Source organism: Heloderma suspectum, chromosome 16, assembly GCF_057233095.1.
Source record: "Heloderma suspectum isolate Gila_16-S chromosome 16, 16-S_ref, whole genome shotgun sequence".
NCBI lineage: Eukaryota > Metazoa > Chordata > Lepidosauria > Squamata > Helodermatidae > Heloderma > Heloderma suspectum.
In genome coordinates, this window is record NC_139473.1 from 8,060,902 (window position 1) to 8,081,666 (window position 20,765).

Consider the following 20,765-nt stretch of genomic DNA (forward strand, 5'->3'; position numbering starts at 1 on the left):
CCCACTTAGCAACGGCACAATAAATTAGGGGGGAAAGAAGCAAATATAGACAAATGTTTGTTTCTTTTGCATGATTTATCCAGGTAGCTGAATCTGGCTTTCACCGACACACGCTTCTGATTTTCTTTGTTTTGTTGCAGAATATTCGCAGTATGGCTTGAGAGATGTTCTTGCATTTTATGGTTAGTGTTAATCACCTTGAACTGTTAAGAAAGGCAGGATATAAAATTGTTGTTGCTGTTATTTGCCGTGGAGGGTTTCCTGGGAGAGGGGAAGAATAGTTCGGAAGAAATAATTGGAACCTGTGCTGATGCAGACAAGAGTCTGCCTGACCTGTGTGAAAAAAGGACAGCTCCTCCCCTTACAATTGGGTTGCCACCTAGGTTCCCCTTGTACCTTTTAACATTTAGCAATGCCTTCTTGGGAGATAAGGAACTAACAAGCTATTCCCCCTGGTCCTGTCATTCTGCTCTTTCTCCTCCGCTTGCTTTTGCGACACCCCATGGGGGAGATGGAAGATAACGGGCAGTGGTGAATTTAAAGGTGCAGAAGGAGACTCCAAGTGATGGTTTGGCAATTGTGGCTACAGTTTGCATTCCCACACCAAGCACACCCTTGCAAGTTATTTCTGCAACCAAGGGCCAAGCAAGATGATATGTTAATTTCAGGTTCATATTTGCATATTGTTGTTGTTGCTGTTGTTATTTTAATTAGCATCTGCAGGAGCTCCCTGTCTGGTTTGGGGATGCAAGAGGTTAACTGTTCCCTCCCCTCCCGTACCATTATCCTGACCTGATCTCGTCTGATCTCAGAAGCTAAGCAGGGTCAGCCCTGGTTAGTACTTGGATGGGAGACCGCCTGGGAATCAGACTTCTTGCACTGAGCAGGGGGTTGGTCTAGATGGTCTTGTAGACACCTCCCAACCCTATGATTCTATGAAAATCCTTCAGCTCCGATTTGCTCTGTAAGCTTAGCTGCTCTAAGGACCCATAGCCACTTCTCCTCATGGGCAAAGAGCAGCGTGGAGGGCAGAGGTGCGGTTAGACCTGGGCCTATGGCACTTTGGCCCCAATATATTTCCCACATGCCCAGATCTATTTCATAGAGATTTGACTGTCCATTGCTGCCAATGGAAGGTGATTTTTTTCTTAGCTTTTTTGCCACACAGGGGGCAATTTTCAAGAGGGATTGCAGTTGGGAAAGGAGGGGTTAATTCTCCCCTTCCCCTGCACATGGTAATTAAGGTTAGAAAAGCTGTTTTCCATCAGTTTGGGAGGCTCTGGGTCAGGGTCCAAATTAACTGAAGACTTAGAGGCTGTTCACACAACACGCTACTCTACACTCAGTGGTTGAGCGTGGGTTGTTGTTGAACTGTGGGTTGGTGTGTTGTCTGAACCCAGGACATTTTCCATAGGGTGGCTTGTTAACCCTGCACTGTGGCTTGTTAACCACCCTGAACAACCCAACAACACACCATGGGTTCTCAAGGTGGCTTGTTCGAGAAAAATAAGCCACACTGCATGGTTAACAAGCCACCCTGCAGAGAATGCACTGGCTTCAGACAACAAGTAGCTGATTTATCTCTGACACATTTGTATACTGTCCTTTTGTGTATTGAGAGGGTTCACACATAGCGCTAAGCCATGGTTTATGTTAACCATGGTTTCTTGCTTTAGCCACAAGCTAAACCACAAACCGCAATTTGTTTTCCTGTTCGTGATTTGTTTCTCCTCCACCCATTTTGCCAGCCTTTAGAGTGGTTTTGTTTTTAGGCTGCTCTTGCTGAGCACCTCTGTTTCAAGGCAGGCAGCAGCACAAACAAGCCAGGGATCTGGGTTCAAACACCACAACAAGCTCTGATTTAAACAAGCCAGACTTTGTAGGTCAACAACCCATGGGTTCTATTTGTGGTTTGTAGCAGGTTAACAAACTATGGCTTGTTTGTGGGGATGGGTTCAGACACAACGCCAAGCCAGATTTCAACAAACCACACCATGGCTTAGCATTATATAGGAACCAGGTATGTGTAACTGAAATAAATGCATACTCTTCCCCCATCAATCCCATCTCCATTTCCTTCCCTTTGACTTTGTCTCCCTTAGATTGAATCATAGATTGTAAGACCCTTGGGGCAGACACATGACTTCTTGTACTTTGTAACATGTAATGCACATAGATGGAGTTTTATTAATAATAATTTAAAGTGTGCCCTTATATATCAGTTTTCAGGGAATACCATATCCTATATGAACCCTGCTCCCCTCTGGAATTTAAGATCTTCCAATAAGGCCTTGCTCTGAATTCCATCCCATGAGGAGGCTAGGTTAGCATTCACTACAAGCAGGGCCTTCTCTGTAGTGTCCCCAGTACTGTGAAACACTCTACCCAGAGAGATCCATATAGCGTCCTCCCTGCTAACATTCCAAAACTGAGCTAAAACCTCTTGTTGTTTCATTTGACATTTAAAAATTTACTACTTCTTTTTTTTTCTGGACCTTATATGGATTTCTTTGCTGTACTGTTTTTGTTTTTATGGTTGTTCAGGTCTGTTTAGATGGTCTTATTTTATGGATGCTTTATTAGTAGTAGTTTTTGAACTGCTTTTGACACTGCTATGGAAAAAATGGCATGTAAACATTTTAGAATAAATCCATAATCTCAGACTTGCATACATGGGATTTCCCCCACTTCATCCTCACCACAACCCTATATGATAGATGAGGCTGAGAAATTCAGTGACTGGCCCAAGTCCATCACTCTATATTTTATACCACAGTTGGACTTCACTCATGGATAACTTTGCAGTGCAGTGAGACTGGAGGGGGAAAAACAAAACCCTTGTGTATGAGAACTATCTTACGGTTAAAGGCTTTACAGTGCAATCCTATATGTGTCTACACAGAAGTAAGTCTCATTGAGTTCAGTGGGGCTTACTCCCAGGTAAGTGGATAGAGCCTTAACGTATTCTACTGACTACTTATGCAGAGGGCACCCCAAAACCCCCAAAACAACAAAAAAAGGGAAATGCATTACCAAAAAAGAGGACAATAATTTGCATTTTTTTAAAAATGTATATGCTGATTTACATCTATAGCTGCAAATTTGGAAATAATTAGTTATAAAAACCACGCTCCCCTCCCCCTCATAGCCTGTGTGAGGAGAACTGCGGCAGCTGCTCTCCGTGCTCGTAAAACAGAGCGTGGAGAGGGCGAAAAGGGGGTGTTCCCGGGGGCAGGGGGGAGGAGACCGCGGAAGCCCCATTACGTTGCTTCCTATGGGGTCTGCAGGCCTCTCCCCACCCCTTCTCCAAAGCCCTGGCTAGATACATGGAATTGCACGTCTAGGCAAGAATGCAGGGTGGGCAGAGTGCAGAGGAGAGGATCCCCAGAGAACATTAGTTACTGGGCAGATTAGAAATGTAATACATACATACATACAATAATGAGTGCAAGAGAACCCTGGTTGTGTTTCCCAGCAACTGGTGTACCATCTCTGATTCTGGAGACAGCATACAGCCATCGGGCCTAGTAGCCATTGATGGCCTTCTTCTACATGAATTTGTCCAATCCTCTTTTTAAAGCCTTCCAAATTGGTGGCCATCACCACTACATCTTGTGGTAGTGAATTCCATAGTAGTAATAATAATTATTATTATTTAAAGGCATATGAATTTTCTCTAGTTTGGACACTAGCTATGGGGCAGCATCCTCCACTGCACCTGAAGAGAGTAGGCTAGCTTAGGGGGCACAGGCCCACAGCTCTCTCCTCTAACACCTTGCTGCCGCCTCCCAGCAACTGAAACCTGAGACAGCTGCCTCACTCTGCCTAATAGCAGGGCCGGGCCTGCTGCCGTTGAGCTATTGGGAGTCAGAAAACCTTGCTACTCTACTGCAAATCACCCAGCTATTAACCAGTAGATCCCGTCTGTCAGCCCTTTTATAGGGTATAGCTAATAAATGACTGTTGACTCTTTAACCCTGGCTCTTTCTGCATGTATGTCAATTTGTTCTCTCTTTCACCCACCAGATTATCAGAGCGAATACTACGGACCTGGGAGCAACTATGATTTTTTCCCACAAGGACCTCCTTCCTCTCAAGCTCAAACGCCAGTTGATCTCCCGTTTGTGCCCTCCTCGGGGCCATCAGGAACACCTCTTGGGGGAATGGACCACCCTTTGCCTGGACACCATCCTTCTAGCGAAGCTCAGCGTTTCACAGATATTATGTCCCACCCGCCTGGAGACTCGCCCAGCCCAGAACCCAACCTCCCCGGCTCGTTGCATTCCATGTCGGCAGAGGTTTTTGGCCCGAATCCTCCGTTTTCCTCAATATCGGTCAACGGAGGTGCAAATTACGGCAACCACTTGTCACATCCACCTGAAATGAATGAGGCTGCGGTATGGTAGCTTTAAACGCTGGAACTGGACTCAGACATAAGTGGCTGATCGACATCCGTTCTGCTTATATTGAGGTGTACAGAAATGAGTTCAAACAAATAGAACATTTTTTCCTGCCCTAAGACAATATATATTGTTCTGTTTTGGGGGGGGTACATTTTTCTTCTTCTCCCCATCTTTTTTTCCCCTTCTTTTTTCATTAACCTTGGGAATTAACTGAATCATTCGTTTCAGATCAAAGCCCAGGGAAATTTTGCTATAGACTGGGGGACAATCTTCATGATATAGAATCAACTGGGGAAAAAAGAAAAGAAAAAAACGCTTTGTACTGAGTGAAAAAGACACTGATGAAGTGGATATGTTTCAATACTGCCATATATTATGGGATGGCATATACTGGGTACCCATGTTCACTAGATGATAACTCTAGGAATCAAGATAAACTTTTCTCAGATAGGAAAAGAAACTAATATTGAATTAAAAGGCAAGGTCAACAGCAACAAGGAAAAGCTTCAAGGAATTCTAGCAATTTTTTAAATTATGGTTTATCGATTTGTTAATTTTGCCTCCAAAAATTGAACATGATCCACGATGACAGACTTTTTAAGCCTCCAAAATGTCAGATGGGGCAAATAAAATGTAGTTTATTTTGTTGTTATTTTTGGGAGGGTTTTTTGTTTTTGGCCAAAATAGCAAATATTTAAATGTAAGCCCTCCATATCAACTCTTCTACCTTCTCCGAGCGACACACACCAATAATCCTCAAAAGCCAGAGGTCTTCTGCTAGACTTCTAAGTTAAAAAAAATGACTTGAAATGAACAACAAAGTATTCTACCTTCACAAAAATAAAAGCTAAACATACAAAAATAAAAATAAAAAGACTCTATGGAACTAGAAAAAAAAAACAGTCAACTGTTTACGTCGAATGTTAAATTCAGGAGCGCAACGTTTTACTAAAAAAATAAAAAAATCCTGTTTTAGAACCTCTTGTTCAAAAGCAAAGTATTTTGAGCAATCAACCAAAATAGTTCATTTGTTTTCTTTCCTTCTCTCTTTTTTTTCTGTAGATGTTATGAGACATTACAGGGCTTGTGTTTCACTGTGCTAGTTTGTAAAGGTGGTGTTTACAGAAGGCAAAGAATAAAAACCTATAAAATCAGACAGTTGCCAAATAAAACAATTCTATAGCACAAAATACTCTTTGGGGTGTTGCATCTGCAGCCCGGGAAAAGCATTTTAAACAAAGTGTTACAAGGTTAAGGGGGGGAAAACTAACATCTTTGCTAATCTTTAGTCCTGTTCAACATTAATGGAATTGTTAATATGACTTATATAGACCCACACAGGTTTTATTTTTGTGTCTTTAAAAGAAAAAGAAAAAACAAAGTCCAAAATATTTAAATTTTATGGTCAAATATGCAGTCAACAGCTGCTACTTTTTTTCTTTATATATTAAATTTCTCATATGTCTTTTATTGTTCAAATAAACCTAAGCTTGTGTGACCTCCAGTGCATATTAGACCATTCACTGTATGAAAGGGGGGGAAAGTCGGATTAAAAAATTTGTGAATTTTTAATAAAACTAGAAAATCTGATGTTTAGATAACCCGTGTTTCATTCAGTGCTTTAAATGGTTTATGACATATTATTTGGGGTGGGAGGTGACAGTGGAGAAGGAGAACCTTAATTTGAGTTGACACTTGAAAAACTGCCCAAAGTCAAAAATTAATGTGTGGATTCTTCTTCAGGTAATTCTTTCCTCAGGTTTCTCTTCTTCTTCTTCTTCAGAATTCTGAGGGAAGTTAAAAGAGGTTTGATAAGACTTTCAAAATTTGAGGATGTTCCACACATCACCAACTTTCTCATGAAATTCAATGTGAATTTGGAGGTTTCTTCTCAGGAGATATTTTGGAGAAATTTTGAAGAAAATACTGAGAGTTACTATTTAGGAACTCATAATGCTTTCCTCCATTTTTTTAATGTCACATAAGACTAGCAAAACGTCTCCGGAAATGTGGAGCAGACATGTTCCGTTGTTACTGGATTTGATGTAAAATTAAATTTGAAGTGTATTTGGAGACTCCTCCTCAAGGATCTGAAGAAGGCCACCAATTTGGATAGCTTTAAAAGGGGATTAGACAAATTCCTGGAGGAGGAGAACAGAATGCTGACCTAGATGGACCCTTGGTCTGATCCAGCAGGGCTCTTCTGATGCTCTTAAGAATGTGAGGGATTCTGGGGGAAGCTAGAAGAATGTTGCTAAGTCTGATTAAATTTTGCAGCAGGTTTTCAAACGTCTCTTGAATATTCGGATAGTTGGCCTTTTCTACACCAGGTTGTTGCTGAGTGTGAACCTGAGGAGCATGACACAAGGCAAATTGAAGCAGCTGCCTCAGGCGGCAAATGCTAGGGTTGTGGTGGCAGTGATGTGCCCCCTAAGTTATTCTGCTGCCCTCAGGTTTGGTGGAGGATGTTGTCCCGTCTCTAGTGAGCTGCCAGTCCAGCTGGCTTTTGTATATGGAACAGGAGGCAGGCGCTATCTTGCCCTTCACCTCAGGCAACAAAATGTTTTTTGTCAGCCTTAGTAACATATGCATTCAAATAATGCGCACTCTGCCTCCAAGCCACCTGGGAGCTTTTGGTTTCACCTCAAGCTGAAGTCACTGTTTAATCCATTGTAGCTTATCCTGCCCTTGAGGTCTACAGTGAATTCACAATAACTTTGGGTAGCCTCAACAACCTGATGGTTATCTGGCATGTTTACATGTCTTTTACATTATTGTATGTTTTAAATCACCCATTTGTCTCCTTCACATGTTACAGTTCTAGCATGTAGATGTAATATGAGCTTCAGGGGACTGGCAAGTTTGAGTCCAAGAGCATCAAGGGATTCTGCCCTACACACATCGACTTTGACCACTCACTTCCCCCGTTCACACAGAATTTCTCTCCTTGCACATTTTGTATGGAGTATCTCCTATTCAGTCCTGCCAGAATTTTGGGAAGGACACAGTAGTCTAAACTGAGCCCTGTGCTGCTCCCCGCTCTAAACCAGGGGTGGTGAACTTCTTTCATCCCAAGGGCCAAATTCAATTTTGGAGAAGCTGTCATTCCAGTGGTGGGTGGGGCCAAAGGTAAAAGGGAATGGAACCAAAATCCAAAAAAATCCCTGCATATTTTAGCTTAAAGCTCTTTCTGCAAGTGCTTAGGAGAGGAAGTTCACCCTTTTAGAAGGGGAGGGGGGAGACATCAAAAAGCTGGAAAATCATGACGCGATCAGTGGTCAATGCAGAATGCAGCAGCTTGGCTATTGTCGGGAGCTGCCCCTATTCAGCATGCAACTCCTTTGCTGAGGGAACTGCACTGGCTGCGTATTTGCTACTGGGCCAGGTTTAAGGTTTGGGTACTAGTGTGTAAAGCCCTAAACAACTTGGGACCAGGATATCTGGGAGAGTCCCTTCCCCCTTATCAACCTGCCCGGTCACTGAAGTCATCAGAGGGCATGCTCCTGGTGGTTCTGCTTGGACCATTGGCCCAAGTGGAGTCCACCCAGAGAAGAGCCTTCAATGTGGTAGCCCCCTTTCTATGGAACTCCTGCTTCTGGAGGTCAGACAGTCTCCAACACTGGGTTGGTTCCAGTGCCTCCTGAAAACTTTTTTATTTCAGGAAGCCTTCCTTGACAGACCAGCCACGGTTTTTATCAGTACTTTAAAAAAAAAAAACCACAATTTTTAATATGGTGTTTTATTTCTTTCATCTCTTTATCATTTTATCTTTTATTGTTCACTGCTCCGTAATCTGTTTAGATGTGGAGCGGTATATAAATGCTATAAATAATAAAGGAAGGAAGGAAGGCAGGCAGGCGGTCTGGGCATTGCCATACCTCACCACAGTTTAATTTATATCTCTGTGTTGGAGATGGGGCTGGTTTCAAAGCTTGTTCTAACCCTTCTTTCCATCCCTCAAAAAGCTCCTGAACAATGCAGGGGCATTTCCTGCCTGCCAACAAAGCAGCATTGTACCACCCACATACAGGACCATGGAAGATGATGGCAGGAACAGTGTTACATTGGGTTGGTACAGGGATCCTAGAATACAGTCCCACAGCCATTGCGTGGGGATAGGATCATGCTGTAAACCAAATCTGTTGCTCTGGGATTCCCAATTTGATCTTCCAGGGTTCCTCAAGAGGCCACACCCTTTCCCCCTGACCCCGTCCACCTTTTGTTTGGTGCATTCCCGGCTTTTGTGGAGATTTTTCCCCCCATTCTAAAAGGTTGAAATCTCTCTTCCAAGTGACTGGCAGGAAGCGCTTGAAGCTACAATATGCGGGTATTTTTGTCCTCACCCCTTTTTGCCTTCGGCCCCGCCCATTTTGCCTTCAGCCCCGCCCACCACCGGAACATGGCCCCTGAGAGCTTCTCCAAAATGTTGCTCTTTCAGGCAGGATGAGGTTCTGCACCCCTGCTGTAAACCTGACACTGCAAAATGTCTATTTCTGGAACTGAAGATCAATTGGTAATACTTTGCACAATGTCTGCTGAGCTCACCGTCTGTACAAGGTCTGCTTTTACACACATGCTCACCAAAACAGGACAAAGAGGCCTGTGTCGCTTCAGAAAGATCCTCCTAAGCACACCTAGTAGGAAGTAAGTCCGATTGAACTCAGTAGGGCTTACATCTGAGTAAGCATCAATGAAAATGTTGACCCAGTGTGCTGTAAAAAAGACAAACTCCATGTTGGGCATAATTAGGAAAGAAATTGAGAAATAAAACTGTCAATATCATGATGCCCTTATAGAAATCTATGGTGTAACCACACGTAGAATACAGTGTACAGTTCTGGTCATAGCGCCTAAAAAAAAGATATTGTAGAGTTGGAAAAAGTGCAGGGAAGGGCAACTAAAATTATCAAGGGGCTGGAGCATCTCCCCTATGAGAGAAGGTTACAACAGCTGGGATTGTTTAGCCTGGAAAAAAGGAGAGGGGAGACATGATAGAGGTGTACAAAATGATGCATAGTGTGGAGAATGTGGATAGGGAGACATTTTTCTCCCTCTCCCATAATACTAGAACCCAGGGAGATTCAGGACAGATAAAAGGAAGGACTTCTTCACACAGCGCAGAGTTAAACGATGGAGTTTGCTACCACAAGATGTAGTGATGGCCACCAATTTGGATGGCTTTAAAAGGGGGTGAGACAAACTCATGGAGAAGGCTGTGAATGGGTACTAGCCCTGATGGCTATGCGCTACCTCCAGTACCAGAGGCAGTGAGCCTATGTACACCAGTTGCTGGGGAACATGGGTGGGAGGGTGCTGTTGCACTCATGTCCTGCTTGTGGGTTTCCCATGGGCAGCTGGTTGGCCGCTGTGTGAACAGAATGCTGGACTAGATGGATCCTTGGTCTGATCCAGCAGGGCTCTTCTCATGTTTTTATGTTCCTTTGAAATATGCCCACCAAAGGATGTTTTCCCATAATATTTACTGCTTTCCTATATTGGGAAGAAAAGCATTAATCTTGCACTCTAGGGGAGTAGAAATGCAATTTCTATGTGGATCGATATATTGGCATTGTTTTCTCACAAGGCTGAATGCTTCCGTAACTACCCATATCTGCTATTGAATTCTCAGTGGGTTCTGCCTGTGATTCTTGTCCAGCTGGGTGGCCACAGTTACTAGAGAGTAGGCCACACTGAACTCGGCAGAACTTACCTCCTGCATAAGTATGCACAGGACAGATTGCCCTATTGCACATCTTCCTTCTCTTGCAAGCTTCATCACATTGTCTTGTATTTTGAAACCTAAATGCCTGTCAAATACACAAATGGGGAATCCCAAATAGGAGACAAAACAACAGCCCTGGTGCTATGGGTATATAAAAGTTTTTAAAAAATAATAATCAGAACTTTATGGCATGTTAACCCATATCCTACACCATGAAACCTGGATTTTGTGACTTACATTATACAAATTAAGATAAATGACAGGCTTTTACTTATTTAGCATAATTTGTTCTGCAAGTCATAGGGAGAGGTAAACAGTTCTTCCAGCACTGTAGACCGAATCTGGCCATTGGATAGCTTTCCCTAGCTTATGAAATTCCCTGAGGCGTTGCCCATATTTGTAAGCCTTAGGGACTAGAAACTTGTTTTTTGCTTTGTTTTTTAAATGAAAGTATATATTTTCAGGCTGCCGAATGCCATTTTAGGCTGCCAATTCCATTTTCTGAGCCACACAACCCCAACCATACAACACTCTTCTTTTTCTTCCTTTTAAATAATAATCTTACACTACACTTTCAGGCAGCGTACTCAGCAGTAAACCCCATTGAATCCAAGGAGGCTGACTCCCAGGTAAGTGGATATAGGATTACAGCCACCATACCATACAGTTAGAGTCCCTTATGGCCTAGCCCCATTATTGTATTACTAATAATTACTATTGCCCCCTCCTCTATGTCACTTTGCAAAATTAAAATCAATGTACAGTATAAACGTATATGAGTCTAGTTGTCATGATTTTTCCTAAAGAGTCCTGGAAATTTCAATTTGGTGAAAATACTGTTAAAGAACCCTACCCCCCTGCTCACAAAGTGACATTTCCCAAGGTTTTCTGGGGAGAGGGAATTGCTGTTAAAACAATTTATACAGGGCAGTGATGATATTTAAACGCCATCTTTGCTCAAGTTCAAACAATGGGAGCTTGTAGCCAGTGGAGGCTGGTGGCTCCGATGTCAGTGGGGAAGTGAATCTGCTCAGGGTTTCGGTCAGAACTCTAAAGGAGCTGATGGTGCTGTAATTTTAGTTTGTGCATGTTTAGATAGAAAAGCCCCCCCGCCCCCAACTCCCAGCATGCCCCAGAAAAAGCCCTCCAACTCCCAGCATGCCCCAGCCTGCCATGGCTGGCTGGGGCATGCAAAGAGTTGAAGGGCTTTCTAAAAAATTTGATCACAGGACTTCACTGTATTATAAGTTATGGTTATTGCGAACCACGCAGAGAGCTTTGGCTATTGGGCAGTACAGAAATGTAATAAATAAACAAACAAACAAACTATGGCCCCCAATTCTTATTATTTACTGATTTCACTAATTCTGCTCACTATCTGCCCATTCGAACTCCTCTCCCTCCTTCCCTGATAAATCAATAAATGCATGAAATAAAATAAAGAAAAAATTAAATGACTAACTCTGGCCCCCAGCTCTTCTCACCGTCTCCCCGCCCAAACTCCTCTCCCTCCTTCTCTCATAGTAATAAATAAATACATAAACGTAATAAACAAATGCAATAAAATAAATAAATACATAAACGTGAATAAATAAATACATAAACGTAAATAAATAAATACATAAACGTAATAAACAAATGCAATAAAATAAATAAACAAAGTAGCCAAGTCTGGTCTCTATTTCCTCTCATTATCTCTCCATCCAAACTCCTTCCTTCCCTGATAGTAATTAATTAATTAAATAAATAAATACACGTGATAAAACAAACAAAATAACTAACTCCGGCCCCCAACTCCCCTCACCGTCTCCCCGCCCAAACTCCTCTCCCTCCTTCTCTCACAGTAATAAATACATACATAAACGTAATAAACAAATGCAATAAAATACATAAACAAAGTAGCCAAGTCTGGTCTGTATTTCCTCTCATTATCTCTCCATCCAAACTCCTCTCCTTCCTTCCCTGATAGTAATTAATTAATTAATGAAATAAATAAATAAATAAATACACGTGATAAAACAAATAAAATGACTAACTCCGGCCCCCAACTCCCCTCACCGTCTCCCCGCCCAAACTCCTCTCCCTCCTTCTCTCATAGTAATAAATAAATACATAAACATAATAAACACATGCAATGAAATAAATAAAGTAGCCAAGTCTGGTCTCTATTTCCTCTCATTATCTCTCCATCCAAACTCCTCTCCTTCCTTCCCTGACAGTAATTAATTAATTAATGTAATAAATAAATAAATAAATACACGTGATAAAACAAATAGAATAACTAACTCCGGCCCCCAACTCCCCTCACCGTCTCCCCGCCCAAACTCCTCTCCCTCCTTCTCTCACAGTAATAAATACATACATAAACGTAATAAACAAATGCAATAAAATACATAAACAAAGTAGCCAAGTCTGGTCTGTATTTCCTCTCATTATCTCTCCATCCAAACTCCTCTCCTTCCTTCCCTGATAGTAATTAATTAATTAATGAAATAAATAAATAAATAAATAAATACACGTGATAAAACAAATAAAATGACTAACTCCGGCCCCCAACTCCCCTCACCGTCTCCCCGCCCAAACTCCTCTCCCTCCTTCTCTCATAGTAATAAATAAAAACATAAACGTAATAAACACATGCAATGAAATAAATAAACAAAGTAGCCAAGTCTGGTCTGTATTTCCTCTCATTATCTCTCCATCCAAACTCCTCTCCTTCCTTCTCTGATAGTAATTAATTAATTAATGAAATAAATAAATAAATAAATAAATACACGTGATAAAACAAATAAAATAACTCCAGCCCCCAACTCCCCTCACCGTCTCCCTGCCCAAACTCCTCTCCCTCCTTCTCTCATAGTAATAAATAAATACATAAACGTAATAAACACATGCAATGAAATAAATAAACAAAGTAGCCAAGTCTGTTCTCTATTTCCTCTCATTATTTCTCCATCCAAACTCCTCTCCTTCCTTCCCTGACAGTAATTAATTAATGAAATAAATAAATACACGTGATAAAACAAATAAAATAACTAACTCCGGCCCCCAACTCCCCTCACCGTCTCCCCGCCCAAACTCCTCTCCCTCCTTCTCTCACAGTAATAAATAAATACATAAACGTAATAAACGAAAGCAATGAAATAAATAAACAAAGTAGCCAAGTCTGGTCTGTATTTCCTCTCATTATCTCTCCATCCAAACTCCTCTCCTTCCTTCCCTGATAGTAATTAATTAATTAATTAATAAATACACGTGATAAAACAAATAAAATAACTAACTCCGGCCCCCAACTCCCCTCACCGCCTCCCCGCCCAAACTCCTCTCCCTCCTTCTCTCACAGTAATAAATAAATGTAATAAAACAAATGTAATAAAACAAATAAATAAAACAACCAACCCTAGCCCCTAACTCCTCTCACTCTCGGCCCGCCCAAACTTCGCCGGCTCCTTCCTTGATAGTAATACATACATAAGCGTAATGCACCAGCTAGATAAATAAGGGCGCGAGCCTGGGCACGTTGAGGCCGAGAAGAGGCCTACAACTCCCAGCATGCCCCAGCCAGCATGGCTGGCTGGGGCATGCTGGGAGTTGTAGGCCTCTTCTCGGCCTCAACGTGCCCAGGCTCGCGCCCTGCAGCGTAAGCCCGGCCCCTGTCGCCTCATCTCCCCACTCGGCCCCTCCCCCTCCTTCCCTAACGGTCCCTCTTCTCCTAACCGACTTTCTCCAACCGCCACTGGCTCCCCGCAGCGCTCCCTGCTAGTCCGGGCTGTCAATCATCCCCTCCTCCGTCCCGCTCCCACTCCACACGTTTCCCTCTCACCGGGCTCCGCCTTCTCCTCACGCCCAGCCCCGCCTCCCAGGGACGAGCCCCGCCCCTTCTTCCCTCCTCCTCCTCCTCCTGGGCGGGCGACAGAGAAGAGGCGCAAAATGGCGGCGCCCTTAGCCGAGGAGCTGCAGCGCCTCCTCAACCCGCTGCCCGGCGCCCAGCGGGACCCGGAGGACGACCCCGAGGATGGTGAGCAAGAAACGGGGCGGGGGTCGCTCCTCGCTCGCTCGCGCAGTTGCCGAGGCGGCCGCTCGGGCGTGTACGTGCGTTTTCTCGCCACGTGGGGGTTTTGCAGTTGTGAGGAAGAGACCCCGGACACGTGTGCTTGTGTGTACGGACGAGAGAGGCAGGCAGGCAGGCAGGCGCGCGCGCGGGGGGGGATGTTTTGAGCTCTTATTTCACTCCGGCAGGCGGGCAGGCAGCCGCCGAGGTGCGCGCGCTCGCGTGTCACCACGTGCGTTTAAACAGTTGTGGGAAAGCGGCCCAGGACACGTGTGTTAAGAATGAGAGACTTGGTGAGGGAGAAACCGTGGTGGTGGAGGTGGAGGAGGAGGATGTTTTGAGTTCCAGCTCACTCTTAGAGTGGCCAAGGCGGCTGCAGAGGGGTAGCACGTGTGTGCTTTACCACGAGGGTTTTAACAATTGTGGGAAGGGTAGCCTGGCCACGTGTGTGTGTGTGAATGAATGAGAAATATGGGGAGGACGAAATGGTGAGGGAGTGTTTTGAGTCGTATCTCACTCCTACCAGTGGGCAGGCTGCCACTGACGAATGGTGCCTGTGTGGATTTTAGCAACTGTGGGAAAGAGTGGTGTAGCGGCAAGAGTGTTGGACTGGGAGCTGGGAGATCTGGGTTCTAGTCCCCACTTGGCCATGGAAGCTCACTGGGTGACTTTGGGCCGGTCACAGACTCTCAGCCCAACCCACTTCACAGGGTTGTTGTTGTGAGGATAAAATGGAGAGGAGGAGGATAATGTAAGCCGCCTTGGGTTCCTAGCGAGAGGAAGAAAGGCGGGGTATAAATGCAATAAATAAATCAATAAAAAAGAGACCCTGGACACCTGTTTACGAGAGAGATGGTGAGAAAGCAACGATAGAGGCGGAGCTGTTTTGAATCGTATCTCCCTCCTGCAGCTGGTAAGGAACAGCTCAGGCACAGGTAAGGTGTATATTGCAGGCACGTGCACGTTGGCCTGTGGGTTTTAGCAGTTTATTTATTAATTAATTAAGTTTATTAATTGCCCATCTGGCTGGTCACCCGGCCACTCTGGGCGATGTACAACGAGAACAATTTAAAACAATAAAATACTACGCTAAAAAACTGGGGGAAGAGTCCCTGAATATGCGTGTGCTTGTCTGTGTGAGTGAGAGAGAGAGCCTGCACCCGGACTTCTTCACACACTCATTTCCCCACCCTTGCAGCAGTAGAATGAGGTGAGAGAAGTCTGGGGTGGGAGCATCCCTGTCACCGCCTGCACTCTAAAAGTGGTGGTGTTTAGCACTCAAGACCTGCAACAAACTGTTGCAGTGTAGAGTGCACCTGTCGAAAGTGCCAGCCAGCCATGGTCTTCCCATGATTTGCCATTCCATTCCCCCCCTTTTTTTATTTATTAAATTTATTTTCTGTCCCTATCCCCAAATCAGTTAGGTTTCTGTGGCCCCCACGCTTGGGGAATTCTCCCCCCCCCCCCCGATTTAAGGCTTTTTGTACTTCTGCAAACTTCGGGGTTCTCCCAAGTTTGCTGATATTTTCTTATGTGGATGGTGGTGTTTTAGCTACATAAGGATCCACATATGGAGAATTACAATCGCTATTAATATACAGAATTATGGGGGAAAGACAAGAGGTGGTGAACTTAATGAAATCCATAATTTTAGTTCTACTATTATTTGATGGTCCACATAAATATCTACTTCATAAAGAGCTTGCCATTTGGCATATCAGTGCCAGCTCAACTCCAGATAGCCAAAAGGTGGACAGATTCTGAGCAGTCTTTGTATTTAGTGTCAAGCGTGTGGCAGAGAACTTAAGGCACTAGCTCAGAGTCTAAGAGTAGACAGCCTGGTGCTCTCCAGATGTTTTGGACTATAACTTCCACAATCCCTTTCTGTTGGCAGTGCTGGTTGGGATTGATGGGTGTTGTAGTTCAACATCTGGAGGGCACCAGGTTGCCTAGCCGTGGCTCAGGCCTTCGAAAGAACAGACGGACAGTGCAGTCATATATATGTCATCTACTCAGAAGTAAGAAACATTGAGTTCAATGGTGCTTACTCCCAGGTTGTTCTGATAGGAATGCAGTCCGAAACAGACTTGTGTTATACAACATGGTATTCCCCCTTATTCAGTGACCTGCTTTACACATAACAGTAACCCAGAGTATGGGTTGAATCATGGGTTGCTGTTGAATTGTGAGTTGATGATACATGCAAATCCTGCACTATGGTTAAGCTATGGGTTATTAACCATGAACAACCCTGGAAGAGAACGCATGGTTTGTTGTTGAGTTGTGAACTGGGTCTGTTCACATGATATGGCAGCCCACGATGGGCTGCAGTGTGTGTGGCTGCCATTTTGAATATGTAACCCCTGCTCAGGGGTGGTCGACTTGCGTGAATCCGGTGAGCATGGGTTATGTGAGGGTTGTTTAAAAATACGAAATTAATAAGCCCTATCCTTGGACTCCTCTCCCCCAACCTACAATTTTAGCTTAACTGTGTTCCTCACCATCACCAAAGGAAGTTACTCTCCCTTTCACATAATACTCAGAATTATTGCAGTGATTGATTCAGGACAAACAAAACGAAGGACTTTTTTCATCCAGCATGTAATGAATTTGTGGAACACAAGACGTAGTGATGGCTACTGGCTTTGGAGGCTTGTGGTCTTCTCTGTGCTATCCCCATCATCCCATGCTGGCTGAAAGTTTGTTTGTTAATTAATTAATTAGTTAATTAATTAAATGTATTAATCACCCATCTGGCTGGTCACCCAGCCACTCTGGGCGATGTACAACAACAAAACAGTTAAAACAATAAAATTCTACATTAAAAACATCATAAATACCCTAACCCACACCCAAATGCCTGCCTGAACAACCACGTTTTTAATGTGCGGCGGAAGCTCATTAAAGAGGGGGCATGGCAGAGTTCCCTAGGGAGGGAGTTCCACAGAGTGGAGGCCACCACAGAGAAGGCCCAGTCCCTTGTCCTCACCAGCCTAGCTGTCCTGGCTGATGGGACAGAGAGAAGGCCATCTGAGGCTGATCGTGTTATGTGGCCTGGCTGGTGTTGCTGGAGGTGCTCCTTAAGATAGGTTGGGCCAGAACCATATAGGGTTTTAAAGGTAAAACCAACACCTTGAATTTGGCCCGGAAAACAACTGGTAACCAGTGCAACTCCACCAGCACTGGAGTGATGTGTTCTCGCCGGCGGCTGCCTGTAATCAGGCGAGCCGCCGCGTTCTGTACCAGCTGCAGCTTCTGAACTGTCTTCAAGGGTAACCCCACATAGAAAGCATTACAGTAGTCTAAACAAGAGGAGACCAGGGCATGTACTACTGATGGGAGCAGATGGTCGGGAAGGTTGGGGTGCAGCCGCCGTATCAGATGGAGTTGATACAGCGCTGTCCAGCTCGCAGCTGACACCTGAGCCTCCATGGATAGCTGGGAGTCTAAAGTGACCCCCAGCCTGCAGACCTGGTCTTTCAAGGGTAGCTGTACCCCATTCAACACCAGGTCAACATCCCCCAACCTCCTCTTGTCTCCCACCAAAAGTACCTCGGTCTTGTCAGGGTTCAGCTTCAGCTTATTCCTCCCCATCCATCCACTCACCATCTCCAGACATTTGGACAGGGATTCTATGGCCAGCCTTGGTGCAGATTTGAACGAGAGGTAGAGCTGCGTGTCATCCGCATACTGATGACACTGCACCCCAGGCCGCCTCATGATAGCCCCCAGCGGCTTCACATAGATGTTAAATAGCATCAGGGAGAGGATGAAACCTTGTGGCACCCCACAAGTGAGTGGCCACGGGTCTGAAACCTCCTCTCCCAGTGCTGCCCTGTGGTACCTGCTGGAGAGGAAGGACCAGAACCACCGCAATACAGTGTCTCCAATGCCCAACCCCTCCAGGCAGTCCAGGAGGATACCATGGTCAACGGTATCAAAAGCTGCTGAGAGGTTGAGGAGAACAAGGAAGGAGCATTCGCCCTATCACATCTGGGGATGAAGTTGTAGTCAAACACATCTGGAAGGCACCAGGTTAGCTAGATGAACCTTTGGTGTGATCCAAGATGGCTGCTTTTACGTGTTATAAAGTCTGCATGTAGAGGTGCTGGCCCTCCTGTGACTTGTGGACAGGTGGCGTTCTCTCCCTCATCTCTTTCTACAGCATGCATACACCTTTTTTAAAAAATGCTTCCCTACATCTTGAATGTTCCTATGTACATACACACATATACTCTAATAGGAAGGTGGCTTATACCAGGTTATGTTATTTGTTCATCTAGCCCAGGATTGTGAAGTTTGAGTAGTAGCGAACATAAGAAGAGCCCTGTTGGATCAGACTGAAGGCCTCGCTGGTCCAGCATATCTGTTCCCACAGTGGCCATCCAGATGCTTGGGCCCTGTGGGAACCTCACAAGCAAGATATGAGCACCATGGCATCCTCCTGCTCAGTATCTGGGATTGAGAGGCATACTGCCTCTGATAGTGGGGGTAGCATATGACCATCATGACTAATAGCCATTGAGCGCCTTATCCTCCATGAATTGGTCTAATCTCCTCTCAGAGCTATCCAGGCTTGGGCGACATATTTGGGTGGGTGAATTCCACAGTTTAACTATGTGCTGTGTGAAGACTTCTGTTCTTCTGTCCGTCCTGAATCACCATCCAGCTTCATTGGATGACCTCAGGTTGCGCCCAAACATGTCTGGATTTAGATGTAAAGCTTGGCTTTTCTGCCCTGGTCAGTTTCTAGTTGCTTTAGCCATTCCTACTTGCAGGAGGAGCTAAACAGGAGCAATGAGGCAAGAATGTGGCACTTTACTGATCTGCCAGAATTGTTCAGAATTCTGATTAAATACCGTGTGTCAACGCGGTCTATGTTACATGAGACGACCTTATACATACTGTTCCCCAACATAAAGAGTGAAATACAAATGTGAAATGTTCCTGTTTCTCTTCTCCCCCCATTATCAGTTTTCTCCTACTTGTGGGATCAAATTTCTATTTAGCCACTCATGGTGCAATCCTATGCATGTTGAGACAGAAAGCAGGTCCTACAATTCCCAGTGTGTCTGGCTGGAGGAGTGCTGGGAGTTGTAGGACATTTTTGGTCTAAACGTATAAACTGCTGAGGGATTTTATTCAGCAGTATGCACGCGTCACAAATAAATAAATAGGATTGCACCTTAATTTATCTAAGAAAATTGCACCCCACCCATAGTAAACATGTAGCAGTTCTTGAAAATATTTAAAGAGCTTGGCCTGTATCATCACAAACATTTAATGAAATCTTCTAAGAGAGGATAGTATTTATCTGTTGGAAATGGTAGGGTTGAGAGAGTCACTCGGTTCACACGTAATGGCAAATTGCAGGTTAATTAATCCACAATTTGCCATGCATGAGCCGGAGAGTGTGCTGCTCCTTGCTTCTGCTTTCTATAAACACTGCCCCCCCCCCCAATCAGCCTGATTGGGGGTTATGAGCGTGAGCATGATGTGCGAACCTGGAGTTCTGGGTTTAGGGGCTAAGCAACCCAGCAGTTAACCCTACAACAAACCATGGGTTCTTTGCTGGGTTTAGCCCCTACACAACCCAGCATTGGGTTTGCACATCATGCACCCAACCTCCAATCTGAGGTTTACAGAAAGTGGAAGTGAGGACTGTGCTGGAGGCAGCTCCTTATTGTGCAGGGCAAATTGTGGGTTAATTAAACCATGATTTGCCATTCTGTGTGAACCTGGTCAGTGACTTGCCTGAGGTGAGCTAATGAATTCATAGCTGACTTGCACTCCCCATTTTACAGTAGCCAAGTTCTGCTTTATTCTCCCTCCTCCTCCTCTTGTTATGAATGTAAAGCACCACAAAACCCATGGTTAAGGGATCAGGAGCAGGCCACAATCTTATGTGCTCCCTTCCCTCCCTTGCCAATGTTAACCGTGCTGCAGCACACACATGGGAAATGCTGTTGCACACATGTGCAATGGAGCATAAGGGAGATGCCTAGCTGATCCAACATTGGCTGGGGGTGGGAGGGAACAGATTGCCATTTCCCTTTGGGGATGGGGGGAGCTTTAAACTCCCTCCCCCCTACCAGCAATCCCATCCCTTGATCCCAGTGGGCAGGAAGCAGAGGTTTAATTTTTGTGAACTGCCCAGAGAGCATCAGCTATTGAGCGGTATAGAAATGAAATAAATAAATATTTTTTAATTTTATTTTATTTACAACATTTGTATACCACTCCACATCTAAAACGGATTCCGGAGCAGTGAACATAAAAGGTAAATATCCCTATCCTTGTGCGCTGGGATGTGGGGTGGAGCATGTGTATATGAGTATGCACATGCATGTGGCCATTAGGGCAAAAGAAGTTGATCACCCCTCTTTTGCCCTGATGTAAAGATTGATGCCAACCGTGGTTAGCACACTGGCTTCAAATCCTAGTTAGAAGCTAGCCATGTTTAGCTGTAACTGTAAGGCTACACCATGGTTAACACTGACAAGGGGAAGGGGCTGGGAAAATCTTGCACAGGAGGACAGGGACAGCAATCAAGCCCATATTATGCATCCAGTTTCTTAACCCAGCCCAA

General features: G+C 44.5%; 2 protein-coding genes and 1 long non-coding RNA gene across 11 annotated transcripts in view; 2 read left to right on the plus strand and 1 right to left on the minus strand.

Moving 5' to 3' along the window:
• The window catches only part of LHX1 (LIM homeobox 1), a 59,242-nt gene extending 54,836 nt beyond the window's left edge, over positions 1-4,406 (plus strand). Inside the window, exon 5 of the mRNA XM_084823404.1 lies at positions 4,027-4,406. Within this exon, the coding sequence (XP_084679530.1) occupies positions 4,027-4,406 (380 nt within the window). The remainder of the gene's footprint in view (positions 1-4,026) is intronic.
• On the minus strand, positions 1,840-13,989 carry LOC146334923 (uncharacterized). The gene is made up of 4 exons (XR_014786205.1): positions 13,949-13,989; positions 10,114-10,210; positions 8,985-9,115; positions 1,840-6,190 (listed from the first exon to the last, which is right to left on the minus strand). It is a non-coding gene; the product is annotated as an uncharacterized LOC146334923 (long non-coding RNA).
• A 47-nt stretch (positions 13,990-14,036) lies between these two features.
• The window catches only part of AATF (apoptosis antagonizing transcription factor), a 111,092-nt gene continuing 104,363 nt past the window's right edge, over positions 14,037-20,765 (plus strand). For all 9 annotated transcript variants that reach the window (XM_084822408.1, XM_084822410.1, XM_084822409.1 and 6 more), the window contains exon 1: positions 14,037-14,143. In XM_084822408.1, the coding sequence (XP_084678534.1) occupies positions 14,056-14,143 (88 nt within the window). In that variant the 5' untranslated portion in view covers positions 14,037-14,055. The remainder of the gene's footprint in view (positions 14,144-20,765) is intronic.